The sequence below is a fragment of the Oryx dammah genome, unplaced genomic scaffold (assembly GCF_014754425.2).
Source record: "Oryx dammah isolate SB20612 unplaced genomic scaffold, SCBI_Odam_1.1 HiC_scaffold_14, whole genome shotgun sequence".
Taxonomy (NCBI): domain Eukaryota; kingdom Metazoa; phylum Chordata; class Mammalia; order Artiodactyla; family Bovidae; genus Oryx; species Oryx dammah.
The window spans coordinates 50,175,948-50,194,882 of NW_024070198.1; the positions used below are offsets into that span (position 1 = coordinate 50,175,948).

An 18,935-nucleotide genomic window follows, 5' to 3' on the forward strand; every position below is an offset into this window, starting at 1 on the left:
CCCGGGGCCCAGGACCCCATCCCAGGGCCGGTGCCCCCAGGCCAGTCTCCACAGGCCAACACCGTGGCCACCTGCTCACCTGCTGCCATGTGGGGCCCGTGGCCACGCTCCCCAGCTGCTTCCTCAGCTCCTCTAGCTCCTGCATGGAGATCTTGGAGGCGGTGGCAGGGGCGCCGAAGCTGGCGGTGCTGCTGGCCGCAGCGCTGGCCGCAAGCTCTGCTCTCTCCCTGGCGTTCTGCTGCAGGTACTGCAAGGTCTGCAAGCACGGGGCCCCGGCGTCACGCTGGCCGCACCCAGCCGCCCCGCCGCCCTCCCGCAGCTCGGCCTGCGGGTCCTCGAGCTGCAGCCTGGTCGCCTCGGGCTGAACACCACGAGCTGCCACGTCCCCAGGTCACCGGACAGGACCCCACACCCACTTCCCATGGCTCGGCCTGTCCTCCGCAGGTGGCTGGCCTCCCTTGCTGTGCGAGACCACATCCCTTCAAGGGTCCCGGCATGGGGCTACCGGGTGCCCCTGAACAGACCCTGGGCCTCGTGACTCGAGAGAAAGCGCTGACCAGCCCCACACACCCTGGGGCCACAGCTCACACTCTTCACGTGCACGTCTCAGTGTCACAAGTAACACACGCTCAACTTAAGAGGTGAAGACAGACTAGACAACGGAGGACACAGCCCCTCAGCCCCAGAGGTCACCGGTAACACCCCTTGTGCTTGTCACCATCAGGACCCACGTCCGCTCGGGGGCATGTGAGTTATCTCGGTGCCGCGGGCCTGAGGCTGAGGGTCAACAAGGGGCCAGCACCAGGGAACAGGAGAGAACATGGGCCAGGCAGGCCACCGCCCACCCGGCCCCAAGCCCGGCACACACCTCCCTGTCCTCCGTGAGCTTCGACAGCAGGTACACCAGGGGGTCCAGGTTCCTCGTGTTCTTAGATTTCAGTTCATCGTATTTCTTCAGAAAGTCCTCAGGAGTACGAGAAAATTCTGCTATTTTAACCTCAAAAGCACATTCAGAGTGATTTAGAGACTGTAACCAGGAACTTTACAAGGCTGTGCAATAACTAACCTCCCCCCCGCAAAAAAACCAGGATGAAGTCAGGGAGATGAAATAGTCATCCATCTCTGAAACAGAACTGAGAAACCACCTGTCAGACTTGCCCTCATCTCCTCCGTGGCTCCCTCGCTTCATCCTCCTAAGTGACTCACAGCCTCGTGGTTCTGTTAGTAGGTTATGCATTCGTTCTTTACATTCAACTTTATCCCCTCTGGAACTCATCACTACACACAGGTGCAGGACTTATGTGTTCTCACTGATCAATATGCCCCCCTTTATAATAAAGTAGATGTAACCGTGTGTTTTCAAACTCTGTTCTACTCAGTTAAGTTTTCTGAGTTATCCTTGTATCGTCGTTAGGCTGGCAGAGTAAACGAGCTCTCACACTGTTCTGCTTTAAATATTCGTACTTCCTTACTCGGCTGCTCAGTCTTAGCTGAGGCAGGCGGAATCTTTAGTCCTGGCCTGCGGGACCCAGTTCCCTCACCAGGGATTGGACTCCTGGCACTGGGAGTGCAGAGTCTTAGCCACTGGACCACCAGGAAAGTTCCCACGGTGTTTTTAAAATAGACTTCAATAATGTCTTTTACAGAAAACCTATGGTTTTAAATTGCACAGTATTTCAATTTTTAAAAATCCACTTTAAAATGATTTCACCGTGGCTAAAGCTGGGAGCTTGCTTTTCCACCCAGAAGAGAATCTGTGCCGTGACGTGAACAGATACCAGGACCATCTGGCCCTCCAGACGGAGGTCAGGCTGCCAGCTTAGCACTCTCCAGGCCTCCACTCACTCGTCAGCGCACCTGGTGGGTAGAGGGGCCACGAGGAGCCGCCGGAGCAGAGCTGGGCAGAAACCCGGTCCACAGAGAGTGTCCAACATCAGACAGGCACCACTGAGGGCACCCAGAGAGGAAAGTGAATCTGTGCCCCACACAGCAGGGGGGGCGGGACCACCTCAGCCAGCCCAGCCCTGGAAGACGGGACCACCTCACCCAGCCCAGCCCTGGGGGGCGGGACCACCTCAGCCAGCCCAGCCCGGGAAGATGGGACCACCTCAGCCCACACAGCCCTGGGGGGCGGGACCATCTCACCCAGCCCAGCACCGGGAAGATGGGACCACCTCAGCCAGCCCAGCACTGGGGGGCGGGACCACCTCACCCAGCCCAGCACTGGGGGGCGGGACCACCTCAGCCCACACAGCCCTGCAGGGCGGGACCGTCTCACCCAGCCCAGCACTGGGGGGCGGGACCACCTCACCCCACACAGCCCTGGGGGTTGGGACCACCTCGCCCAGCGCAGCACTGGTGCGACACTCACCTTGGCACTGTGTGCAGACACCGTGGTTGTGACATACGGGGTCCTGTTCTTCTGCAGCAGGTCGATGTAGACCTCGGCACCATCCCCTCCGTGCACCCGCAGTAGGCTGAGCAGCTCATTGACATCGTGGTGAATCCGAAATTCACTCATGATTTTGGCTCTGAGACATCACAACGTGTTCCCCTAGAGGTAAGAGACAAGCCATTTAGAAAAACAAATCCCTACATATAAAGAAAGTTGAAAGCAATCAAATTTGGCCAATGTCCGGTCTTGAGAAGCCAAACTGTCACATGAGCCAGCCTGCAGGCCCACAGCGTCCCTGCAGACCCCACCAGAGCCGGCACTGACCAGCCTGCGGGGCCCACAGCGTCCCCAGGCAGACCCCACCACAGCCGGCACTGACCAGCCTGCGGGGCCCACAGCTTCCCCGGGCAGACCCCACTACAGCCAGCACTGACCAGCCTGGTGGGCCTACAGCTTCCCCAGGCAGACCCCACCACAGCCGGCATTGACCAGCCTGCGGGGCCCCTTCCTGGGGAGGCCCTTCCACGCCCCTGCTGGTGGGGGCTGTCTCAGTGGGCAGCTCTGGGGGAATCGGAGCCCTGACTCAGAGCCTCGGCAACTGCGGCCAGTGTCTGGGCTGCTCCCCTGCTGGGGGCTGGCACACACACGGAGAGCAGGTGCGGGCTAAAGGCCTGGGCCCCCTTCCTCTGGGTGGCTCCAGCCTCACACGGCCCTGGGCCAGCGCGGAGCTGCTCCCTCAGCTGGCAGCCAGCACTTTCTGGCCCCAGCTGCACAGACACAGCGGCCCCTGCCCTTCAGGGGTCCTGATCACACAGGGAGCTCGGCACATGCCACTTCCCATCCTGGCTCCCGCCGCGAGGCCCCAGCTGCTGCTCTGGTAACCAAGATGCTGCCTCTGCTCGCCCAGGCCAGTTATTCACATCCACCACGCACTGTAGCTGGGTGGGCTTCCCCTTCAGTCCCACCTGCCCTGTCAACCAGATGTCCGAACGTCTCCTCACTGGATATATAACCTTCCAGGCCAAAACGGTAAATGAGATACCGCCAAGCAGACAGTAGTGGCCTGCATGGGGGCTTCTGTTCTCCCACTGATGATCGGTCCAGTTAGCCATTATTATTAACACTAAGACAACAACGGACAACTAGATTCAAAAAACAAACACGAGCAGCCTTTACGTGCTTCACATAAACGTTTGGACATACCTACGCAGGATTCATAATTTGGGATCATGTACCACAGGAGACCCTGGGAAATTACAGGCAAGGTTATTTCTGATTTTTATGAGGAGGTCTTTCAACAGATCCTCAAAGGCTCCGTGATCCTAAGATTAGAACCACGGTGCCAAGAGCTCCAGTGAAGACAAGCTATGAGTGAAACATCAGCTGGGGAAGCCTCAGCACACATGCCCACAGTGTGAATGTGGACTTGTAACCACACAGAGAGACTCTAACCCCAAGTGACGGAAAACAAGCTCCTAGTACACGAACATCAGCCGTCGAACACAGACATCCAACACCGGCCAGAGGCAAGTAACTCCAGACGAGAAAGCCAACAGCAAGAGTGAGCTGGCACGTAAGTCTCCAGCACCTGTACTTTTCACATCAGGAGGCGCTCACAGGACCACGGTCATGGGCATGAGGCGTGGCGGGGCAGGGGCTGAGGCTGAACCCTGACTTGGGGCTTCCAGGCTGTAGGACCCTGGACAAAAAGCTTGCCCTCTGTAGGCTTCTTCCGAAAGAGAGTGAGTACTAGACCCTACTCAGGAAGCTGTCGTGGAGATACAATATGGCACCTAAGAGTCTGCACTGTCGCTATCAAAGGAGCAGGAGTGAACACCGCTGCTGCTGCACATGGCCGATCACTGGAAACGGCTGTTAACCTGAGGAAAAGAGAACCGGCCGGGAGGCAGGGCCAGCACCCTAAACCACGGCAACCTCGCAACCAGTCACAGAGGGCAGGGAGGCGGCGCTGGAGATGACAAGCAAACCAGAAAAGACACAGAGCTCTCACGGGGCCTGTGCAGTTCCAAGGGCTTTACCCACATTCTAAGAGGCTCCCGAGGACGGGGGGTGTCCCGCAATAGCTGGCCCGAGGACCACTTTGGACACGCGGGTGGCAAGAACACTGCATTTGCCCGCGGAAGAGACGCAAGCGGGTGGACAGGGCTGCTGAGAAAAAAGCTCACGGAAGCAAACGTTTATGTAAAAACTACCTTCGTGAAACCCCACACCTGCAGGAGAAAAGAGCAGACGTCCTACATCACAAGTACTGACACTCCCAGGAGCCTGGGCTGGGGAACAGCTCCCGCGAGCTCTGCGGCTCTCACCGGCGGGCAGCACCGCCCTGAGAGGGCTTCCGGCTGCGGCCTCGCTGGAAGGGCGCTCCTGATACGCCCTGGGCAAGAGGCCGGGGGGCCAGACACCGACCGAGCCCCCTGCACAGCGCGGCAGCGCCCCGCTCGACAGCGCTCTGAGGACCATCGAGCTCATCTTGCTGACGCTCCCGAGTGCTTCTCCCTGCTGGCCGCCGCCAACGGACCCACAGACCCCGGCGACAGAGGCTGGGCTGCCGGGCGCAGCAGAGCGACACAGCGAACCGTGGATCTCCCGGAGACCACTCGGGCTCCGTCCCGGAGACAAGGCCGGCGCGGAGGCCGCGGCAGCCCTTCACGCGGGAGGCGCGGCGGGGAGCAAGCGCTACGGCGCCGAGGGCCGGAAGGAGCCTGCGGTGCTCGGGGCCGGGAAAGGGGCCCGAGCCACCCGCGGGAGGGCCGCCCCGAGGCCGACTCACCGCAGCAGCGCGCCGAAGCCCGAGCCCGAGCGCGCCAAGCCCGCCGCACTTCCCGCGGCGGCGGCGGAAGTGCCGCGTGACGTCACGTCCGGCCCCGCCCCCGCCGGCTCGCGGACGGTGGCCCGCAGGCCGTGCGGCCGCCGGCGCGCAGGGCGATGCAGTTGCCGCCCGCGCTGCACGCCCGCCTGGCGGGGGCCCCTGGGGCGGCCGCGCCGCTGCCCGTGCGGCGGGACTCCCTGGCCGGGAACGCGCCCTTCCGCTTCGCGGCGCGCCAGGTCCGCTTCCCGCGAGAGCACGAGTTCTTCGAGGTGCGTGTGCCGAGGAAAGCGAAGGCGGTTGCGGGTGGGGGCGGAGCGGATCCCAGGTGGGCGGGGCCAATGCTCGGGGCGGGGCCCGGGCCCTGGGGGGCGGGGCCCGGGTCCTGGGGGCGCGGGCGGGCTGGGGTGCGAGCCCGCAGAGCTGTCTTCCGCAGGACGGGGACGTGCAGAGGCACCTCTACCTCCAGGATGTGATAACGCAGGTGGCTGCGGAGCCGGAGAGGCCCAGGTGAGCGCTGTGGCCCAGCTCAGGGCCCTTCTTGCCCACTCCTCACCCCTCCCTCTGCTCGCCCCGCCCTGGTGTCTGCCGGGACCACCGACGAAGCCAGCATGGCTGGCCTGTCCACCAGCTTGCTTGTCCGTGAAGATGTATTTGTCATGAAGGCAGGGCTTGAGATGGCAAGAGAAGAGCCGAAGCTTTATCGGCTTTATCCGAAGCCACTTAAGGGGAGTGGTGACAGGGAGCCTGACGTCCTGTCCTCCGAGGAATCGCATCCCCACCAGGCGTTTTTCTGCCAGGGTGCCTGAGTTCACTTGTCAGGTGGCCGGCTGCTGCCAGGCGTTTGACGCCCTGGAGAACTACGAGCACCACTACCACACTCTGCACGGAAACGTCTGCTCCTACTGCAAGCGGGCCTTCCCCTCCGGTCACCTGCTGGACACCCACATCCAGGAGTGGCACGACTCCCTGTTCCAGATCCTGGCTGAGCGGCAGGACATGGTGAGTGGTGCCCGCCCACTGAGGCCAAGGGCAGCCATCGCGGGGCTTGTCCCCGAGCCGTGTGCCTCATGGTGCTGGAGCCTGGGGTCCAGACTGAGTGAGGCAGGGTCCCAGGGTCAGGGTGGTGACACCGTTTCTGCTGTAGTACCGGTGCCTGGTGGAGGGCTGCGTGGAGAAGTTCAGGACCAGCAGAGACCGGAAGCAGCACCTGGTGGCTCATCACCTCTACCCTGCAGACTTCCGCTTTGACAAACCGAGGAAGGGCAGCCGGTGCGTGTTGCTCGAGGAAGCCGCCCGCTGAGCCCAGCAGGCCTGGGAGCGAGCGGGCGCCCTCGGGCAGCACCCGTCACCCAGTGTCGCAGGCGGCTGTGCGTTAACCCTGTGAGGCAGGGGCTACTAACCGAGAGGGTGGAGCAGGTGGAGGTGGTTTTGTACGTGGCCAGTCTGTCTGCAAGGAGGACAAGAAGGCGGTGAGCTGCCTTCCTGGGTCTGTGTAGCCGGTGACTGGGGTGCCGGCACGGGGTCTGCTGGGGGTCCCTCTGCGCTCACACTTCGCCTCTGCCCCCTCCCCCCCATCACCCCTCCTCCATCCTCACATGGACCTTGGGGGATTTGTCCCAGGCCATGAGCCATTTCCCGCACATGGAGCCCTTTGGCTTTTTATTTGTCCCATCAGTATTTTCCAAGCTTGGCGACAGAGCTGTGTGATATCGCTCAGCATGCGCTGTGGGAAGTGTCCCGGGAACTGCCCCACAGTTCGTGTTTTCTTTGCCTCTTCATTAACTCATCTTCTCGGGGAAGCTTTGTAACCATCTAAAGATTGCATTGATTGAAATCGTTTTAGACTAAATTGTTATCCCCAGTTAGGACTTTGCTGTTCAAAGTAGAATAATCAGGAGAACCCACTTCAATATGGGAGATTTTTCTAAGACCTTGAATATAACATAACTCCTTCCTTTCCAAGGAATCATTTTAAGGAGAAAAAAATCACGCAGTGCTGGACTGAGACAGTGGTGTTAAGGAGGAGAAGCTCAGGATCGTGTGACTGGTTTTAGTGAACTTCTCACCTAATTGTTGTGGAAAGATGCTTGGTAACATTGATAGTCACTCACCACATAACACCATAAAGGTAGTAGTTTAAAGACAAAGTGTGACTGTTATACCTAAATTCATAAAACGTGGTGTATGTCATATTAACAGTCACCTCTGTTTGTCCTGAAATTCCAGTAGCCTGGAATTACTCTGACAAAACAGCCATAAACAGCCAAAACAGCTTTGCGAGTTCAGCCCTGGGGGAAGGTGGGGCTGCAGGAGCTGACCCCAGGAGAGTGCTCAGCCTCTGTCTTCCCCAGCCCAGCCTCGCAGGTGTCGACAGAAGCCACGGGGGAGGACCGGGCACCCTCTGAAGGAGAGGCCATGGAAGTCTGCTCCGAGCATGCAGAGGCCCACCTAGAATCTCCAAGAGAGAGGCGGGTCTACGGCCACAGGTCAGTACCTGGCCCCTTTCTGAACCAGGTTCTGAACTTGTGCTTCTGGAGAATTCTGGGTTTGACGCTGAGCGTCCCCACTGAGAGGAGCCGCGCTGGGTTGGAGTGTTGGCTTCTGGGGGAGATGAAAAGCCTGACCACCCGCTGCCCTCGGGTGACCTGGAGTGCTGGGAGCACAGCCTCCTCTGACTGTGGTCTAGGTGGGGATGGAAAGACGCAGGATGCGACTGCCCAGGTCGCAACCTGCCACCTGTCTTTCTACTGCTAATGGTGTTTTTGTTGGATTAATTTGATTTCAAGTCTAATTTGGGGGTCAATGTTGGAGAAATGGAAAAAACGACCAACAGGCCCACCCTGTCTGAGGGAGGATCTGGAGGCCCTCTGCGGCCTGCTCGCGGGTGTGGTCACTCTGGCCTGAGAGTGAGCCGGACCGGTGGGAGAGCAGGGCGGCGGGCTCAGGCCCCATGGGGGGCGGGCACGGGGCGGAGCGCGGCTGCGGTGGCCTTGCTGGACGCAGGGAGTGCCCACCTGAAGAGCCCGTGGCTGCCCTGTGGTCTGCTGGGGAGGAGGGAGCATTGGCACGCAAGTCAGGCCCCAGGAGACTGCTGCTGCGTTGAGCCATCTGTGGGCAAAACCACAGCGGTTTCATGTGGACAATATTCCGTTTCAGGGTACCGTCGACCATCTGTTTTGGGCAGGGTGCCTCTCGAGGATTTAAAAGCACCAAGAAGAGGAGCAAGCGCCCGTGATGGCGGAGCCCGGCCCCCCGCCCTGCTCGTCCCTGGCCGTGAATAGCCAGCTGACGGGCCGTGGGGCCTGCGCGGGTTCTGGGTAGGGACCCCTTGTGGGTGACCGGGGTTTGGGGAGCAGCCGCCACCCCGCACAACGCCCTTTGGAGACACGTGGCGTAAACAGTTTCCCTTGAGTGCTGTAGATAGTTGAGACGCGTGGAGTAAAGGGCCTTCGTTCACATGGAGTAAATGGCCATCCTTCTGTGCTGGGTGACAGGATTTCGTCCTCGGTGGCCACTTCTCAGAGGGGGCGACGGGGTGACAGGCCCCTGGGGGCTCTTCCTAGTTTGGGGGAGATGCCCGCGGCCCTGGTGCCCGTGCTCGCGGGAGACTCCGCCTTGGGCGGGGCTGCGAGGCCTGCGGAGCCAGAGGGCCGTGGCCGGGCGGCGGCGGGGCCCAGGCGGGCGGCCCGGCCCGGTTTGGCGATGCAGGCCCGCCACGCTGGGCTTGGGAGCCGGGCCCGTCCCCCTGCGGGGCCCGCTGGGCGCTTGGGCCTGGGGCCTGGCCGGGTCAGCGGGCGCTGGTCTCGGGCCCCTCTGAGCCCCGGCAGAGCCGCGGTCGTCTCCTCCGCGCTGTTCCCAGCAGCGCCGAGGCCGCTCAGCACCCCGCCTGCCCCGCGGGGCTGTTGTGCACCTGGGCTGCTCTCTCTTCAGACGGCCCCTCTGGCCCGTTCTCGGCTCCTGCTCCTTCTGGACGCCCTCACTCTGCCCTCCAGCAGCCCTGTCCCTGCCCGGCCTTGGCTGCATTCCGGGTAGTTGCTGGAGACCCATCTTTCGGTTCCTTAATTTTCCTATCAGCTGTATCAGGTGTGCTTTTGAACTCATTCACAGGATTTAATTTCCAAAGTTATGATTTTCAGTTCTTTTAAGTGCTACATTGCTTTTCTAATTTGCTGGACTTTCACAGCTTTTATTAATCTTATCTTCTCTTTCTTAACATAGTAACCCTATTGTACTCTCTGACTGATAACACCAATATCTGAAGTCTGTGGCTCTGATCCCGCTATCGTTTTTTCTGTTGCCTCACTCATGCTGCCTTCTTTCCTGGGAAATTTTATGATATTTGGCTGTGAGTTTTTATTTCTTGGAATTTACCACTGGAGTTTCTCTGACATGTCTAGGTTCTAGCTGAAGAAATGAGTATTTGTTTCTGCCATATGACTGCAGATCTGATCTAGGACCACTTTAAAATAAAGTATTAGAAAAATAGATTGTTAAAAATTGTTAGGTATGAATCTCCACCCCAGTTCACTTTTGCATCCGTGCCCTTTCTGTGTTGCCTTTATACAAGCCTAGCCAAAGCAGAACAGCTGAGGGATAGAAACTGACCCCTCATTTCACTCACAGAAAGAGAAATAGAAATAAAAATACAGAGACCCATTCTTCTGCATCCAGTTGACAAAACCCAAAGGTTAGATGGCACACCCTTCTGTGTGTGAAGTGGGGGCACCGTCATCTCACATGTGGCCAGTGGGGGTGCTGCGTGCTGCAGCCCCCTCGGAAGGGGGATTTACCAATACCCAAGTCGCTTCTGCACGTGCCTTTGACCTAGCAGTCCCACTTTTAGGACTACATTCTGAACCCACATTGCAATACTTCGAAAGATTTACGCAAAAGGCAGTTTATTCAGTGAAATTCTTAACAACAACTCAAATGTCCCAATTACCAAATGACCTGAGTAGTTTCGAGAACTGAAATTTTTTGGCTTGGGGAAAAGATTTAGGAGCATTGAAGTTAAAAACCCATAGTCCTAAAAAAAAAAAAACCCCATAGTCCTGAACTTGAATTAGAAGTATTGTCATAATGCATATACCATGTTTACTAAACCTACAACTTTACTGAAAGCCCAGATTAGTCTTTTGAGATCAAGGAAGCTATTGAGGAATACCAAGCTTGGGCTCAGGAGGCATCCCAGAAAGGTGCTGCTGGTCGAGGGCAAGACAGCTGGTGTGGGCAGAACAAGAACTACAACCCGAAGAAATACATGGAATATACTTACACCCGTGAGTTCATAATGTCTTTTTAAAGACAAAACACGCTTCCCCTGCAGAGCCCCTGCCCCAGGGGCTGCAGCTGAGGACTCAAGGCTTCCTCCTCCGGCTCCTGCAAGGAGCAGGCCCAGTGCCTGCCTAACTGGGGGTGAGGCCGCCTGAGCACAGGGTGCCCTTCTGCCCAGCCCCTGCTTGGTGGGCAGGCTCCACCCTGGCGCCACGAGGGTGCTGGGCTGCTGGTCACTTCCCCAGCTGTGGGGCAGTGGTTCTTGCCGGGAGAGATGGCGGAGAGGACCCCAGGCCGGCTCCCCACTGCCCAGCTCCTGGAGCAGGGGTGTCACGGAAACGTCGGCCATTGTCTCCCCGCCGGCTCCAGAGTCATAGCTCGGAGACTGGGGCGCAGAGGGGTGAGCAAGTCAGCGCAATAGATCGCTCCTAATCTCTTCCCAGAGGACTGACTGTTTGCAACAGACTGTGGGGAAGTTCAAGCCCAAGTTCTCAAGTTTCATGAGGCGGTGGTGTCCACTCAGGAGGAGAGTCGAGATAAGGCTAAGCTGGAGGCTGGTTCACAGGAGGGAACCAGGAAATAAAACCAGGGGCGCCCTCGTGGGGTGGGAACGTGAAATGCCAATGCAGAAAAGATTGTGTCAGATATCGCATATTAATGCATACATATGGAATCCAGAAAAATGGTACAGATGAACCTCTCTCCAGGGCAGAAAAAGACACAGACGGAGAGAACAGGCTTACGGGAATGGGGGGAAGGAGAGGGCATGACGAGTTGAGAAAGTAGCTTTGACTTACACACACTGCGATGTGTAAAAGCCAGCGAGAAGCTGCTGTATAGCACAGAGAGCTCAGTCTGTGCTCCGCGATGACCAAGAGGGGCGGGGCAGGGAGGCGCAAGAGGGAGGGGGTATGTGTGTGCTCAGAGCTGACTCACTGTTGCTGTGCAGCAGAAACTACCAGCATTATGAAGTGATGATACTCCAGTTTAAAAAGAAAGACTGTCAGACAGGCCGGAACTGGACTGGGTAAGTTGTAGAGGAATTTATGCCCAGGGGGTTGTTGAAATCAGTAGAGCGATCAGCTGGCAATTCAGTTCAGTTCAGTCGCTCAGTTGTGTCCAACTCTTCGCGACCCCATGGACTGCAGCACGCCATTCTTCCCTGTTCATCACCAGCTCCCGGGGCTCAAACTCACGTGCATAGTGTTGGTGATACAATCCAACGACCTCATGCTGTCGTCCCCTTTCATCCTGCCTTCTATCTTTCCCAGCATCAGGGTCTTTTTCTATGACTTAGCTCTTCACATCGGGTGGCCAAAGTATTGGAGTTTCAGCTTCAGCATCAGTCCTTCCAATGAATATTCAGGACGGATTTCATTTACCATTGACTGGTTTGATCTCCTTGCAGGCCAAGGGACTCAAGTCTTCTCCAACACCACAGTTCAAAAGCATCAATTCTTTGGCACTCAGCCTTCTTTATGGTCCAACTCTCACATCCCTACATGACTGGAAAAACCATAGCTTTGACTAGACGGACCTTTGTCAGCAAAGTGATGTCTCTGCTTTTTAATATGCTGTCTAGGTTTTCATAGTTTTTCTTCCAAGGAGCAAGCATCCTTTAATGTCATGGCTGCAGTCACCATCAGCAGTGATTTTGGAGCCCCCAAAAATAAAGACTGTCACTGTTTCCCCATCTATTTGCCATGAAGTGATGGGACCGGATGCCATGATCTTCGTTTTTTGAATGTTGAACTTTAAGCCAGCTTTTTCACTCTCCTCTTTCACCTTCATCAAGAGGCTTTTTAGTTCCTCTTCACTTTCTGCCATAAGGGTGATGTCATCTGCATATCTGAGGTTATTGATATTTCTCCCAGTGATCTTGATTCCAGCTTGTGCTTCATCCAGCCCAGCGTTTCGCATAATGTACTCTGCATATAAGTTAAATAAGCCAGGTGACAATATACATCCTTGATGTACTCTTCTCCCAGTTTGGAACCAGTCTGTTGTTCCATGTCTGGTTCTGACTGTTGCTTCTTGACCTGCGTACAGATTTCTCAGGAGGCAGGTCAGGTGGTCTGGTATTCCCGTCTCTTGAAGAATTTTCCACAGTTTGTTGTGATCCACACAGTCAAAGGCTTTGACATAGTCAATAAAGCAGAAGTAGATGTTTTCTCAACAACAGAATGGGAAAGACTAGAGATCTCTTCAAGAAAATTAGAGATACCAAGGGAACATTTCATGCAAAGATGGGCTCGATAAAGGACAGAAATGGTCTGGACGTAACAGAAGCAGAAGATATTAAGAAGAGATGGCAAGAATACACAGAAGAACTATACAAAAAAGATCTTCACGACCCAGATAATCATGATGGTGTGCTCATTCACCTAGAGCCAGACATCCTGGAGTGTGAGGTCAAGTGAACCTTAGGAAGCCTCACTACGAACAAAGCTAGTGGAGGTGATGGAATTCCAGTTGAGCTGTTTCAAATCCTGAAAGACGATACTGTGAAAGTGCTGCACTCAATATGCCAGCAAATTTGGGAAACTCAGCAGTGGCCACAGGACTGGAAAAGTTCAGTGTTCACTCCAATCCCAAAGAAAGGCAATGCCAAAGAATGCTCAAACTACCGCACAACTGCAGTCATCTCACATGCTAGTAAAGTAATGCTTAAAGTTCTCCAAGCCAGGCTTCAGCAATACATGAACCGTGAACTTCCAGATGTTCAAGTTGGTTTTAGAAAAGGCAGAGGAACCAGAGATCAAATCGCCAACATCTGCTGGATCATGGAAAAAGCAAGAGAGTTCCAGAAAAACATCTATTTCAGCAATTAGTGGAGTTTAACAGTGTGCTGTGGCCCCAGGGCTGTGTCTTCCTCAGCACAGCACTCACCACTGCGGGGGTTGGGGGTGGCAGGGTGTGTGTGCAGCAGACAGTCTTCACTGAAATAATCCAACCAGTCACCAGAAAAATAATAAGGCCCAGGTGAATAACCTCAGGTATGCAGATGACACCACCCTATGGTGGAAAGCAAAGAGGAAGTAAAAAGCCTCTTGATGAAAGTGAAAGAGGAGAGCGAAAAAGTTGGCTTAAAGCTCAACATATAGGAAACTAAGATCATGGCATCTGGTCCCATCACTTCATGGGAAATAGATGGAGAAACAGTGTCAGACTTTATTTTGGGGGGGCTCTAAAATCACTGCAGACGGTGATTGCAGCCATTAAATAAAGACGCTTACTCCTTCGAAGAAAAGTTATGACCAACCTAGATAGCATATTAAAAAGCAGAGATATTACAACAAAGGTCTGTCTAGTCAAGGCTATGGTTTTTCCAGTGGTCATGTATGGATGTGAGAGTTGGACTGTGAAGAAAGCTGAGTGCCAAAAAAAACTGATGCTTTTGAGCTGTGGTGTTGGAGAAGACTCTTGAGAGTCCCTTGGACTGTGAGGAGATCCAACCAGTCCATCCTAAAGGGGACCAGTCCTGGTTGTTCATTGGAAGGACTGATGCTGCGGCTGAAACTCCAATACTTTGGCCACCTCACGTGAAGAGCTGACTCATTGGAAAAGACCTTGATGTTGGGAGGGATTGGGGGCAGGAGGAGAAGGGGACGACAGAGGATGAGATGGCTGGATGGCATCACCAACTCGATGCACATGAGTTTGAATGAACTCCAGGAGTTGGTGATGGACAGGGAGGCCTGGTGTGCTGCGATTCATGGGGTCACAAAGAGTCGGACACGACTGAGCTGAACTGAACTGATACCACTCTAATGACAGAAAATGAAGAGGAACTAAAGAGCATTTGATGAGGGTGAAATAGAGTGAAAAGGCTGGCTTAAAATTCAGTGTTAAAGAAACGAAGATCCTGGCGTCCGGTCCCATCACTTCTGGGCAAATACATAGGGCAGCAGTGGACACAGTGACAGGTCTTATTTTCCTGGCTCCAAAGTCACTGCTGACAGGCACTGCAGCCATGAAATTAAAAGGTGCTTTATCTGTGGAGGAAAAGCTATGACAAACCTAGACAGCATATTGAAAAGCAGAGACATCACGTTACTGACAAAGATCTGTCTAGTCAAAGCGATGGTTTTTCCAGGAGTCATGGATGCATGTGAGAGCTGGATGATAAATGAGGCTGAGCGCCAAAGAACTGAGACACTCGGACTGTGGTGCTGGAGAAGACTCTTGAGAGTCCCTTGGACAGCAAGGAGTTCAAACTAGTCAATCCCAAAGGAAGTCAACCCTGAATATTCACTGGAAGGACTGATACTGAAGCTGAAACTCCAACACTTTGGCCACCTGATGGGAAGAGCCAACTCATTAGAAAAGACCCTGATGCTGGGAAAGATTAAGGGTAAGAGGAAAAGGAAACAGAGGACGAGATGGTTGGATGGCATCACCCACTTAATGGACATGAGTTTGAGGAATCTCCGGGAGATAGTGAAGGACAGGGAAGCTTGTGTGCTGCAGTTCATGGGGTCGCAAAGATTTGTATGCAACTTAGTGACTGAGGCTAATACCATGAAAGCTACAGAACACTGTTCAGATAAATAAGAGCTAAAGAGTTAGAAACACATCTCATGCGTGATTCACTTAACATTGTTAAAATGGCCGTACTCCCTAAAATAAATGCAGTCTCTATCAGAGACCCAGTGGACTTCTTTGCAGAAACTGATAATCTGATTCCACAATTCATATGGGATTGCAGGGACCCCAGAGTAGGCCATTCTTGTTCTTGGAAGAAGAGCAAAATAGGAAGGTTTCAAAATTTACTACAAAAAAAAAAGAAAAACGTCCTGCAAAGCAACAGTAATGGACTCTGGTGCTGGCAGAGGATAAATATACGGATCAGTGGGATAGAGCTGAAGGTCCGGAATAACCCCACACACCTGTGGTCAAGCGACATTCGAGGCCATGCAAAGACAATGGAGACGAGAGTCGTCTTTTCAACAAATGGTGCTGGGAGTTGGGTAACCACATGCAAAAGCATCAAGTTGGATACTTACCTCACAGAATATGAAAAAATGGTCAAACGTCTAAATGTAAGAAATATAACCGTAAAACACTTAGGTAAAAACCAGAGTGAATCTTCATGATTGTGGATTTGGCAAAAGATTCTTAAGTATGACGCCACAAGCAGCAGCGAGGGCTTCCCTGGCGATCCGGTGGCTAAAGGCGCCCTGCTCCCAGTGCAGGGCGCCCCGGGCTGGTCCTGCAACTCAGAGCTTGCATGCCACGGCTAGAAATCCCACAGGCTGCAACTAGAGACCCTGCAACCAAAATCCAGCCCAGCCAAATCAATTGTTTTTAAGTGCAAGCAACAAAATTAAACATAGCTACAATGGATTTAATCAAATTAAAATATTTTGTACTTCAAAGGACACTGTCAAGAAAGTGGAAAAACAACCCACATAATGGAAGAAAATATTTGCAAATTCTGTGTCTGATGAGGATTTAATATCCTCAGTACATAAAGAATGCTCATAAATGCTCGACACAAAAGAAAACCCAACTGAAAACTAGGCAAAGGACTTAAGCGGATGTTTTTCTAAAGAAAATACATAAATGGCAAATGAGCACATGAGAAGATGGCGTCGCTGCAAACAGACCAAAGCCTGAGGCTTCACGTGCACTCGGCTGGCTGCAATCAAAATGGCAGATAGAAGCCAGTGTTGGACATGATAGGGAGAAACTGGACTTTCCGCGGTAACTTACCATGTTAACAAATCAAGGGGGACGAAACTGATCATCAAATATATGCCGAAAAAGCACTGAACAAAGTGCAACCTTCACTGATATTAAAGCATCCTATTAACTAGTTGGAAACGTAGGCCACCTGAAAAACCAGTGCACACCTCATGCTAACAGCGAAATGTTAAAAGTATTTGCTTTAAAAAGCAAGAGTAAGACAAAGATGCCCCTTCTGGAAACTTCTGTCCACACTCACACTGCAGGCTCTAGCCAGCCCGTAAGGCAGGAGAAAAGTGAGCGATGTGTACCGCTGCGTTTCGTTCCAGCTCCGTTTAACAGAAATTAATCCTGCCTCCCTCAGGTCCTGGGCGCTGCCCCTGGGCCTCTGGGTGCAACATTCACCACCCCACGTGGTGGGCACAGGGGCTCACTGAGGGTAGGCGTGAGTACACAGTTCCTCATTCTACAAATTTTCAAAGTCAACCTGGAAAAACAGTGACATCATTCCTTAAATGTTTAAAGGAATGATGCAACTGTTTGGTGTGGTTTTTAAAAACACACGCTTCATACATGCTGAGACATTTCCTGTCCACATTTTACTGCCTCTGAAATTTTGCATCTTATCATTATGGGCCATGCTGGTTAATTTGTTGTGTGGTTATTTTTCCTAATGGTCTAACTGATGGAAATTCAGCACAACATATAGAATATCAGAAATAGCAAAACTGTGTGTGTTTAGTTAATGAGCAAACACTTGTTTAAAAGTCAGATGAAAGTTCCAGAGCTCTGGGCCATCTGGGGAGCGTTACACCCTGTCACGCCAGGGACACACGTGCCGTGTGGTCACTTCTGAGGCCAGCAGAGAACCTGCCTTTGCCCACTGCTGGCTGCATACAGAAGCGTGTGGCCTCGGGTGATGCAGAGATGGCCTCATTCTTTACAAGGTGATTATTTTGGCCTTCCAGCCTCTCGGGATGAAGTGTCACCTCGGTAGTGTTTCCTGTGATGAAATGTCTCATACAAAAGCAAATGTGAAACTGCCTGCGTGTCCTGGCAAGGACAGTAGAGCCCACAGCCCCCCAGCCCAGCTCAGGACGTGCCCAGTGTTGGAGGAGTCCCTCGAGGAAGTCCCTGTCCTCCTGGCAACTGCTGTCTGTGATCATTCACGATCCACGGTGAGATGGCGCAGTCCCTCCCCCGGAAGTCCTGAAGCAAGACTGAGCCAGCCCCACCCTCTGAGGGGCCACAGGCACAGTGCCTGCGACCTGGGGTCCATGCCTGGAGTGGGCGGGGGTGGGGGGGCGTCCCCCCAGACCCAGAGCTCGAGCAGGGGCCAGCAGGGGCCCTGGAGCTGACTGGGTGCCAGGAGGGGCCTGGGGCCCAGCCTGACCCCACCCAGGCAGTAGAGGTGAACTGACGTGGGAGCCTGTGACTCGGGCTTGGTGAGCAGGTCACGATCTGGGGTCCTCCCCGGGCCCACCTTCCGCGCTCTGCACTTCCAGGGGTCGCCCAGAGTCCACACCTTTGCACAACTCTGCCACCCTCTGTCTCTGGATCAGGGGGCCTCTGTACCTCCAGAGGCGCGGTCTGCCCTGAACTGCTGTCCTGCCCCTCTGTCCGGGGGCGCCCCACGGGAGGGTGCCGGTAGGCAGTGAGGGGGCAGGGCGCCGGAGCTCGGGGCCTTCCACGCGGGGTCATGACGAGTCAATCCTCCCACCCTGGCTCCAGTGGGCTCCTGGCCGCTCGAGGGCTTGGAGACAGTGGCCAAGGAAATGGCCACAGCCCCTGGGCCCCGAGACCTGGCCCAGAGCATTCAGGGGCCCAAGGAGAAGTCCATGGGCGAACTGCCCTCTCCCGTCGTGGGCAGGACCCTATTCTAGAGCCAAGGAACAGTCTTGGTAAGTCTGCTTCAGCCTTGCCCGGCAAGAGCACCCAGCTGGTGGGCTCTGGGCCCACAGAGCCTCAGTCACCCTCCGGTAGTCTGGGTGCCAAGCCCTGAGTCAGACAAAAGACGCCGACCACCTCTGTGGGGACCTGAGCGGTGAGGCTCCCGAGGGGGGTCTTGGTAAGAACCGGATATGCAGACGGAGCAAACCAGCGTGGCCGGCTCCTCCGCGAGCCCGGGCTGCCGCATGCTCTGTGGTGCGGAGAAAAGGATGAAGTGTGACCAGCCTTAGAGAGCAGCAGGTGCGCTCCTGTGGGGGCCTGAGCAGACAGAAGCTGCTCCGTGACCGCCCTCAGGCCCCCTGGCCCCTCCGCCAAGCTCACTTGGTGCAGGGACCCTGCCCGCCTTCTCCACCACATTTCCAGACCACCCCTTGAAAGTGGTGACCGGAGTTGGGTTGAGTTTAAACAGCACGGGTTCAGGACTCGCTGGTCTACATCAGAGGAGAGATGGGCGGCAACTGACCTCCTCCTCCCACCACCAGGCCTTCATCTCCAGCAGTAGGCTTCAAGAACTCGGTTAGCTTCTCTCTCAAGTCCTGACTTTGCATTTTCCAGGAAACCGAGGAGAATGACTACTAAACACAGAAGTTAATGCCTCGCCATCCTTGCTTCCTACTGCCTGCCCAATAGAACTCCATCTCCTTCCTCTTCTCCAGGCGGCAGGACCCCAACTCTGCAGCCCCCCGGGTGGGGGAAGGGCCGGGAATTCCTTCCCGTGGGCCCCGAGCGGCCCCATGCCCCCGCAGCCCAGGCGGTCTGCAGCCCGGGTCCCCTCTCCAGCTCCGAGGGTCAGGTGGT

The 18,935-nt window shown here is 55.0% G+C and overlaps 2 protein-coding genes across 3 annotated transcripts in view; one reads left to right on the plus strand and one right to left on the minus strand.

Annotated features, from left to right (window-relative positions):
* The window catches only part of TUBGCP2 (tubulin gamma complex associated protein 2), a 21,060-nt gene extending 15,809 nt beyond the window's left edge, over positions 1-5,251 (minus strand). Inside the window, exons 1-4 of the mRNA XM_040254461.1 lie at positions 5,187-5,251; positions 2,372-2,554; positions 869-997; positions 80-256 (exon numbers count right to left, since the gene is read on the minus strand). Coding sequence (XP_040110395.1) covers positions 80-256; positions 869-997; positions 2,372-2,521 — 456 coding nt within the window. The 5' untranslated portion in view covers positions 2,522-2,554; positions 5,187-5,251. The remainder of the gene's footprint in view (positions 1-79; positions 257-868; positions 998-2,371; positions 2,555-5,186) is intronic.
* Positions 5,252-5,304: 53 nt separating this feature from the next.
* On the plus strand, positions 5,305-10,212 carry ZNF511 (zinc finger protein 511). Of its 2 annotated transcripts, none has more exons than XM_040254741.1 (6): positions 5,305-5,494; positions 5,659-5,732; positions 6,134-6,224; positions 6,370-6,494; positions 7,577-7,711; positions 8,382-10,212. In XM_040254741.1, exons 1-6 carry the CDS (start codon positions 5,342-5,344, stop codon positions 8,458-8,460), a joined length of 657 nt encoding a protein of 218 aa, XP_040110675.1. In that variant the 5' UTR covers positions 5,305-5,341; the 3' UTR covers positions 8,461-10,212. The 2 variants fall into 2 exon arrangements, with proteins under 2 accessions (XP_040110675.1, XP_040110674.1); XM_040254740.1 differs by having other exon boundaries at positions 6,023-6,224; positions 8,382-9,708.
* Positions 10,213-18,935: the final 8,723 nt, after the last annotated feature.